The 9,432-nt window shown below is 42.8% G+C and overlaps 1 protein-coding gene across 12 annotated transcripts; it reads left to right on the top strand.

Moving 5' to 3' along the window:
• Positions 1-7,454, top strand: LOC123110741 (xyloglucan endotransglycosylase/hydrolase protein 8). Of its 12 annotated transcripts, XR_006453664.1 has the most exons (8): positions 1-2,481; positions 2,565-2,653; positions 2,737-2,792; positions 3,953-4,032; positions 4,117-4,181; positions 4,518-4,590; positions 6,181-6,354; positions 7,195-7,454. XR_006453664.1 is itself a non-coding variant. In XM_044531333.1 (5 exons), exons 1-3 carry the CDS (start codon positions 859-861, stop codon positions 2,651-2,653), a joined length of 507 nt encoding a protein of 168 aa, XP_044387268.1. In that variant the 5' UTR covers positions 1-858; the 3' UTR covers positions 2,737-2,792; positions 3,904-4,510. The 12 variants fall into 12 exon arrangements, 3 of the variants coding, with proteins under 3 accessions (XP_044387268.1, XP_044387269.1, XP_044387270.1); XR_006453659.1 differs by lacking the exons at positions 3,953-4,032; positions 4,117-4,181 and having other exon boundaries at positions 1-1,110; positions 1,226-2,481; XR_006453658.1 differs by lacking the exons at positions 3,953-4,032; positions 4,117-4,181 and having other exon boundaries at positions 1-1,719; positions 2,320-2,481.
• The last annotated feature ends 1,978 nt before the right edge of the window (positions 7,455-9,432 follow it).

Below are 9,432 nucleotides of genomic sequence, written 5' to 3'. Positions count from 1 at the left end.
CCTCGCCTCGTCCCACTCCCACTCCCATTCTAGCCGCCAGACGAACCCTAGCCCCCTTGCCCAATGCCCCCGATCCCCAAAGCCGCCGCACGGCCTCGCTCCTCCTTCCCTCCCGCCGCACCCTTTCCTTGATCGCAGCTGCCTCCTTCCCACCTCCGCCCGAGCTCCGCCTCCTCCTCCTTGCCATCGGCGGAAGCCTCAAGCCCCGGCATCACCGCCACCAGATCCACCTCGCAACCTCTCTTCCTCCCCTGTCTGACTGCTGCGTGGTCGCGTCGGGCCCATGCCGGGGCCGCCGCCACCGCTGCAGTCGCCGCCGCTGGATGGCTCCGTCGGTCCCTCCCGCTCCAGATCGAAAACTGAGAGAGCGACGGGAGGGAAGAAGGGGATCGGGGGAGCCGCCGAGGCTGGGCAACTCGCTCCCAGGGAGCTCCCCTGCTTCGGGAGGGAAGGATGAAATCGGGGGAGCTCCCTGCAGCCTCTCCCTGACCCACGCCACCGGCCCTATCTCTCTGCTCACCTCCTCCTCTCCTATTCCCTGCCGTCATGGTTCCGGATCGGGGCTTGGGCCATCGTCGTGGGGGAGCAGGGACGGCGGGGTCTTCACAGTGGAGGTGGAGCTGTAGGGGAGGGGAGGATGCCAACGACAAGGGAAAGGAGGAGGCCGAAGAGGACGGCAATGGGGAGGCCGGCAGGGAAGGAGCAGGGAGAGGGCTTCTGCTTCTTCCAGCGGGCCATGGCACCCGAGTTCATCGTCATCGTGTCCCTTGAGTTGAGCCCCCGTCGCCCCCCACTCCTCTCACTTTCTCGCGACATCTCGCTGTCGATCGCCACCCCATTTCAAAAATTCAGAGAGAGATGCTGCGCGGCTCCCTCTGGCGGCTCCTGGCCGTGGCCGTGGCCGTGCCGGCGGCGACGCGGGCGGTGGCCGCCCTGAAGGCCGGTCGGAGCCTGCACCGGGACTTCGACGACGGCCGGGTGGTGGAGCTGGCGCTGGACCGGGAGACGGGGTCCAGGCTGGAGTCCAAGGACCGGTACCTCTTCGGGCGGTTCGATCTCGACATCAGGCTCGTCGCCGACGAGTCCGCCGGGACCATCACTTCCTTCTATGTAAGTGTACATGGATCCGGAGGAGTATGAACGAATGTACTATATCACTCTTGTCATTTTGGTGGATCTCGGGCTGCTTCCATGATCTGGCTTTACTGTTTCGTTTCCCCACCAGGCACGTCAGGTCCCCCTCAAAACAGCCTATTGTTCCATTTTCAGCAGGAGCAACAGCAGCAGCCAGCAACTGAATTAATTTTGTAGGTGGTGTGATCGGCCAGCATGTGGCGCTCCCTTTTCAGCTGTGGTCCAGTTGTAGTACTGCGTATTTATTTATCGGACCCAACCCGACCCCAAGGACCATGGCTGAACGCAGCCTGGGTGTGATGGTTTTTCAGGCTTTTGGTCTCTGTCTATCTCTTCTTGTCGTCATCAAAGGCTGAAGGGTGGTACGTAGTACATGCAGATGGGAATGTGAGTGTTGCGGTTGGACAGGGGATGAGGAGAACGAGTCTCCCTTGCGGATTAGTGGTTGGTGCATGATGCTGGATTGGTTGGCTGGTTGGGCTTGGTCCTTGGTGTGTTAGTTGATTAATCATAGGCTGGTGGTTTGAGGTTGTCTGCATCTGATTGTTCAGTCAGTTGTTGAATTTATAGTTGCCAGGCATATGGGTAAGATTCTGTGCACATTTTTTTCATGTATTTTGTTGAGAGGAAGTATCCTTTAGAAAACAGAGAGGTTGAAAAAAGACATTCTTTTAAGAAGTGAAGATACGGCTGCTTTTAGTAAGCTTTAGATATGGCTGCTTTTAGTAAGCTTTTTATCGGTTATACTGAACTGTGTTCTAAAACTATTGTCACAATCCTGAATTCTGATCCTTCATTCCTCTCGGACCATGTCTAAAATAAACCAAACCTCTGTGTTTACATTTTTTGGTAAAAATAATTTCTTGCCTATTGCAATTAGGTATAGATTAAAACTTTTCAGTGCGAGAGTTCAGGCATCACTATGGTGCCATACTGACCAATGCAACAAGATGTATACTTCCAGTTCGGGGAACATGCATTTTGTAGGGAGTACAGTATTGCTTGCACATATTCAGACTTGCCGCTGGTAGAACTGATATATTAGTAGGTCACTAGCCCAAAATATAGTTATAATGATGAACCTTTCAGCTTAATGTTTATGTCTTGCAGATCATTATTTGAATATTTTCTTTTGTATATGTAGACACAAAAACAAAATGTATAGGTTAGTTTGATGTGTTACAGGAGGGAAGCAGCGGATGCGAGCCAGGAGGCGGATCGGCTCGACCCAGCCATGGAGCTGCCGCTGCGGACTCCCTGCCGGCCTCCTTCGTCTTCATGTGGATTTGCATGGCAAGTGATGTTGCGTTGCCAATGACACATCTAGAATTGCTGTTCGTGACTCCTGTAGGTATTTTTGTCATCCCCACATCTCTTTCTTACCCTCTCTTCATGTATTCTATCTTATTCCACTGTTCTATGTGGCACAGATGTTCCTGAATTTTTCTTTGTAGTGGTTGGGTGCTGCCATAAAACCTGTAACAGCAGCAAGATGCAGTTCTCGGCAAATCGCTTTTAGGTTCTCTCTCTTTACCTGTTTATTTCTTGTCCTTGGTCTTGATTTCCTGGTATACAATTTATCTAAAGACCACAATATTCCAGATCTGAGAAAGAAGATGAACAGGAGAATCCAATAGAAGAATTTGGTGAAGAACAAGGTGACTAACTCTCTCTCTCCTATGAATGTTCGTCTCTGTTTTGTAGAAAATTGGTAGGTGACCTCATATTTGTGCTGCGGGTTACTTGCCTTCTTCTTTCTACCAATCTATTAAAATTATAGTGCATTTTTTGTGGGGCAGGTTAAAGAGCCCATGTTATTTTGCTTGGCTTATATTCAGAAGGAACAACACAATGCTCTTTGGAGTCTAGTTTTTTTATATTCTGATTGCTATATTATTATTGTGGGGCTTATATTCAGAAGGAACAACACAAAGCCGGATGGATGAAGTGGCGCCAAGCTTCTGGCATTCTCTGTGACAAGAGAGTGCCACAAAAGCTAAAAGGCAAGTTCTATAGGACGGCGGTTCGACCCGCAATGTTGTATGGCGCGGAGTGTTGGCCGACTAAAAGGCGACATGTTCAACAGTTTGGTGTGGCGGAGATGCGTATGTTGAGATGGATATGTGGCCACACGAGGAAGGATCGAGTCCGGAATGATGATATACGAGATAGAGTTGGGGTAGCACCAATTGAGGAGAAGCTTGTCCAACATCGTTTGAGATGGTTTGGGCATATTCAGCGCAGGCCTCCAGAAGCTCCAGTGCATAGCGGACGGCTAAAGCGTGCGGAGAATGTCAAGAGAGGGCGGGGTCGACCGATTTTGACATGGGAGGAGTCCGTTAAGAGAGACCTGAAGGATTGGAGTATCGACAAAGAGCTAGCTATGGACAGGGGTGCGTGGAAGCTTGCTATCCATGTGCCAGAGCCATGAGTTGGTTGCGAGATCTTATGGGTTTCACCTCTAGCCTACCCCAACTTGTTTGGGACTAAAGGCTTTGTTGTTGTTGTTGTTGTTGTTGTATTGCTATATTATTATTTATCAATTAAGGCAGGATTGCTTTGTGCTCTTCTTACTGAAGATTATACTGGTGTTATTTGCTTTGTGAGAAAAGAAAGAGACGACTTGATGTGTACTTCTTATCATCACATCAAATGGAATAATCGAATAGGGTTATATATCATCATATCTGCACACATAATCTCTTCTATTATAATTTATTGATGTAATCTCCTGTTGTTAGATGATGAGTTTATGTTTGCATTTGTTAGTAACTTTAGGTTTGAGCAAACATAACTGCTTTCAATGCCTATCCAACAGCATACAGGAAAAGAATACAATCATAAGGCTGATGCTGCTTATCAACATCCTTGTACACAATACCCCAGAAGGATTTGTAGGTAGCCTTTTCGAAGTGAATTTTACATATCTTTGCCAAGCAAGAGGTTTGACAAGATCTCTATCACCCATGGAAACACCACCAGAAGTAAGGATTATATCAGCATCAGAACATAGAGCTGCATCCATATGCTCCACAAGACTTCCTTCGGTATCTTTTGCAATACCCAAGTCAACCACTTTACACTTCTGCTGAATAGCAGTAATAAGTAGCATGGCCCGTTTAGAATTAGAAATCTGAAATTTTAGTTTCAAGCAGAGAGGTCATGCATTTTGCTAAGTACCAATTGCAAATAAATGTGAAGGACACAAACGTTGTGGAATAGTAGAACTGTGGCTGTGACAACTAACATGTTCTCAATTGCTTTTTGGGACTCATTTTATCCGATACAAGTCCGCCTGCAATTTTGGGAGGATAGGCAGTTCCTTTGCGTTCACTGCTTAGTCCTATCCTTGGTTTGCTTACTGCTCCTGCATGGTTCTTCAGGGTTGCGGATGGAGGAGTACGTTATTTCGACGGTCCTCTATTTTACTGTTGCGTGTGCCTTCAGGTCCATCAGGTATAATTGTACTTCACCCACCTTCCATTGTTTTCTGCTATCTTGGTGTTTTATCTTTTGTTTAATTCATTGTCGTGTCGCTCGAGGGCATCTTGATTGGTCTGAATTATGGTTTGCTTTAGCTTTATGAATTTATGAATGGTTGCCTTTTTCTGTTGACTAAGTATTTGTGTGCATAGGTTCATCTCCCCCCTTTTCATTGTGTAGCATTTTTTTCAACTTAGTTTACATATGTTTGTTGCTGGTAGTGTACTCTTCCTCATGGATTCTTCGGCGTCCATGTTCTTTCAGTGCTTTAAGAATGTTCAGTTCCAATGGAAAATAGGATGTATCATGGATCCAAAGATGATAGGATAGTTGATCCATTTTCTTTGCGCTACAAAGTTATTTGCCATGTTCTTATTTTTTAAATGTGGCAACGGACAGCTTGGTTCACAACTACTTAAACTTGAAAAACAAAAGAAAAATAATTTTGAAGGAAAATGTAAATATCACATAAAGATTGTTGTTTGGGTGTTGTCCTCTGTGCATGATCGTGTGTGTGCTTATGACCTATTGGAGTCTTATATGGGTTAAGTAGTAAAGCTTCTGTCTTGTTTCTGTTAAAAAAACGGTCATATTCAATATGATTTCACAAAGAGATTCACAGCTACCAGTACCCAGCAATGCTTCAACCTTATTTGTATACCCCTGTATGTTTACCTCTTAATTTCTTTTACCCTTTAGTTATTATGATGGCATCCTTGGTTTTACATTATCTACTTACATGAAAATGTTTGCTTACCCTGCCTAGATGTCAAACCATGGTTTTAGTATGCGGTTTATTTCACTGTTATAAGCCTTGCTAAGCAAATAAATCCTGGACCAAATTAGTGACGCACTGAATCAGAAAACGAGGATGAAATATATAAGAAAATGCATGCAAGTTCAGGTTTAGAGCTCATGTACATTCAGTCTTGATTTCTTAATTCACTCGGTGATGCATAGCCTACAAGTGAAATCCCCTTCTGTTATGGATTCCCAGCTTCTTCAAGAGGCTAATTGTTTTGATATATATAATTACATTTTGGTTTTGAAAGTGCAATGTGTAAAGTAGGGAAGGACCATCTACTACCTACACAGATCATTGCTGTCAACTATTAAAAAGAGGCATTGTAATGCAAGTAATAGTCTGTTCAGATAGGGAAGGTCCACAAGCAAAATGGGTGGAAGAACGATGTGATTTTCTACTCTGCTATGTTGATCTTGAAAGAAAATGTTGTTTTCTTAGTTTCTCTTAGATGTACATTGATCTGTTGTGAATCTTGTGCTCTCATTGTTTGAGAGCACAAGATTCACAACAGAATGAGAGCACAAGATTCACATCAGATCAATGTACATGTAAGCATGATCTTTATTAAGTTTCCTTTCTTTTAGCTTATTTGTTGCTACCTGAGATAGTACCAAGCATGATCTTTGGTTTGCCATATACGACCCCGCGGAGTCATTTTATTAAGCTGGCATTAGTAATTTTGCATTTTACATAGTTCATGTGCAAGTTAAACGTTTGTCCAATAATTACTAATATTTAAGTTTATAATGTTGGCGCAGTCTGTTATTGCCGTTATCTTCTTGAGAGTACTTGAGAAGGCGTGGCTGGGAATGTGGGGACACGCCATGGTAGAGGCGCGTGGTCGGCAAGAGGAGTCAGGGAGGCATGAAGGTGGACATGTGGATGTTATCGTGGCATTGACACATTTCGCTCCATGGATGCTACATACCAGGGTGAGTGAATGCTATCGTGGCCTTAGATGCCCTGTCTAATTCTTGCTTGAATTTTTGGTCTTGTATGCTTGGATGTATGTTCAGTTCCTACATTGTTTTTCTCATGTGGAGTTGAAACCACATTTGGTTGGTCCAATAGCAAATAATGGTATGTTTCACTCTGAAATCATATTGCATATAGAGAGATGTTCATTGTTAGTCATTGGGTTGTGGTATGAACTGACGACTATTATAGTCAGTTTACCTTGTCGTCTATTCAGAATCAAGCAAATTTGGGCCTCTAAAAAACAATCAGGTTGACACAGTAATTTTGGCAAAACGAGAGACTGTGATTTTCCTCTCTTTAATTTTGAATTACCTTTGACAGGAAAATGTTTCCTGTTTTTTGGTCTAACCTGTCGTAATTTTGTCTCGTTTGTCCATCTATATGAGAACCTTCTAAGTGGAAGTCACAAGGTGGAGCCTTTGACAGGAAAATGTTTCCTGTTTTTTGGTCTAACCTGTCGTAATTTTTTTCTCGTCGGTCCATCTATATGAGAACCTTCTACGTGGAAGTCACATGGTGGAGTCTCAGTATGTTTTTATTTAAGTTAAGCTGAAAAGTTTTTACATGATATTTGAACTGAAACTTAACTATGTCATGACTGGTACTTCATTTGAGACTCCTGGTTGATACTATGACTAGATCTTCTCTGTCTTGATTCTTAATGCCTTCTTCGTTTTAGTCTCCATCTACATGTGCAATCAATATTTTGCTAGAGATGTCTATATAATTGTATTGCACATTGTTTTTCTGCTATCTAAATAACACTTGCGTTGGCTTTGGAGGTGGTGGTGCAGGATTCATTGGAAGCCACACAGGGCACCCGAGAAGGAGAGGAGAATGCGCTGAAGAGAGGAAATGATAAGTTTCATTGTTTTGTTTTAAGAGCAAGGGAGTTGATATGTAGTCCCCTGGCTTATTTGTATTCTACTATGTGTATGGCCAAAGAAATCATGATTTTATACACACATATATTTTTAAACAAACCTATGTATTTTTTGCTCAAACAGTCACCCGGAAGTGCACATATTTTCAATGCGTAATGGGTCTTTGTGAAGATGGTAGCAAATATTTTGTGCTATCAAATTAAAATGTGTATATATACATCTCATTGTAGACAACAATCGACCATGTTTTCTATTAAAGGTGATTGAACCATGGATAATTTTTTCCTTGTGCATAGGGGTTTAAGGTGCCTTTGCGCCATTTGGCGCAACAGGTCCCCGTTATCTCTAACTATGAGAGATTAAATTTGTTGTCATATGGGCTTGCCCGTAACAAAATCAACTAAGCCATGGATTTATTTTTGTTGCTAACTTGGAATCATCAGCATGATAACCATATTTTCAGTGTAGCATTCTACTACAAATATCGAATAGGTCTTCGCAAAATGCAACTATTTTCATCGACAACATGGCTTTAGCGGATCTTTGCGCCAATTGACGCAAAATCGGCAAAATCGCACAGGTCGGTGGCTTACGAAATGCCTTTGTCACCCAGCTGAGGAACCGAGAAAGAAAAGAAGGGGAAAGACAGTCTTCGCTCAGCTCCTCATGGGCCACAGGCATTGCTCTATGTGGACTGGGCTAAATAACATATGGGCTATCCTAATACCTCCTGATCCCTATATCTCCATATATGCACAGCAAAGACATGTTTTTTTCTTAGGTTTCTTATATTTTCCCCTCTTTTTTGGCAGGAACAATATGCATGGCCAGGTTTCTCATCATGATAACCAGGTTTTCAAACTTGCTAAAAAATACAACCATGCCAACTTTACTCTCTCATCATGGTGGCCATATTTTCAAACTAAACATATTCATATTATGCAAAGTTTCCTTTTTCCCAAACTATTATTTGACAACGTAATAAACATGTTTAAAAAATAGCATGATTTAGTTGAAGGTTCTTGCAGCATGAAACTATTTTCATCGACAACATGTATTCACCAGGTCTCTGCATCATTTGGCGCAACGGGTCAACTAGTATCTAATAAAGTACAGTTACAACGTTCGGACACACCATTACGCTGTGGTGTTCCAGGTGGCGTGAACACTGAAACTATTCCACATTGTTTTAAATGAAGGCCAAACTCGTAACTCAAATATTCTCCTCCACGATCAGGACGTAGAAACTTTATTTTCTTGTTACGATGATTCTCTACTTCACTCTGAAATTCTTTGAACTTTTCAAATGTTTCAGACTTGTGTTTCATTAAGTAGATATACCCATATCCTCTCAAATCATCTATGAAGGTCAGAAAATAACGATACCGGCCACGAGCTTCAACACTCATCGGACCGCATACATCGGTATGTATTATTTCCAATAAGTCATTAGCTCGTTCTATTGTTCCGGAGAACGGAGTTTTAGTCATCTTTCCCACAAGGCACGGTTCACAAGTATCAAATGATTCATAATCAAGTGATTCCAAAAGCCCATCAGCATGGAGTTTCTTCATGCACTTTACATCAATATGACCTAAACGGCAGTGCCACAAGTATGTTACACTATCATTATCAACTTTGCATCTTTTGGCATCAATATTATGAATATGTGTATCACTACAATCAAGATTCAATAAACCATCAACATTGGGTGTATGACCATAGAAGGTTTTATTAACAGAATAATAATTATTCTCTGTCTTAAATGAATAATCGTATTGTAATAAACATGATCTAATCATATTCATGCTTAACGCAAACACCAAATAACATTTATTTAGGTCCAACACTAGTCCTGAAAGTATAGGGAGTGTGCGATGATGATCATATCAATCTTGGAACCACTTCCAACATACATCGTCACTTCATCCTCAACTAGTCTCTATTTATTCTGCAACTCATGCTTCGTGTTACTAATCTTAGCAACCGAACAAGTATCAAATACCCAGGGGCTACTACGAGCACTAGTAAGGTACACATCAATAGCATGTATATCAAATATACCTTTGTTAACTTTCTCATCTTTCTTATCCGCCAAATATTTGGGGTAGTTCCGCTTTGAGTGACCATTTCCTTTGCAGTAGAAGC

This window comes from Triticum aestivum, chromosome 5B, assembly GCF_018294505.1.
Source record: "Triticum aestivum cultivar Chinese Spring chromosome 5B, IWGSC CS RefSeq v2.1, whole genome shotgun sequence".
NCBI lineage: Eukaryota > Viridiplantae > Streptophyta > Magnoliopsida > Poales > Poaceae > Triticum > Triticum aestivum.
This window is presented reverse-complemented; position numbering and strand designations above follow the sequence as displayed.

Bases quoted from the DNA above. Each gene is read 5' to 3' on its own strand.
- LOC123110741 (XM_044531333.1), top strand. From the start codon at position 859: ATGCTGCGCGGCTCCCTCTGGCGGCTCCTGGCCGTGGCCGTGGCCGTG. The intron at 1,111-2,319 runs GTAAGTGTACAT...GATGTGTTACAG, and splicing joins GGACCATCACTTCCTTCTAT to GAGGGAAGCAGCGGATGCGA. The intron at 2,486-2,564 runs GTATTTTTGTCA...TATGTGGCACAG, and splicing joins GCTGTTCGTGACTCCTGTAG to ATGTTCCTGAATTTTTCTTT.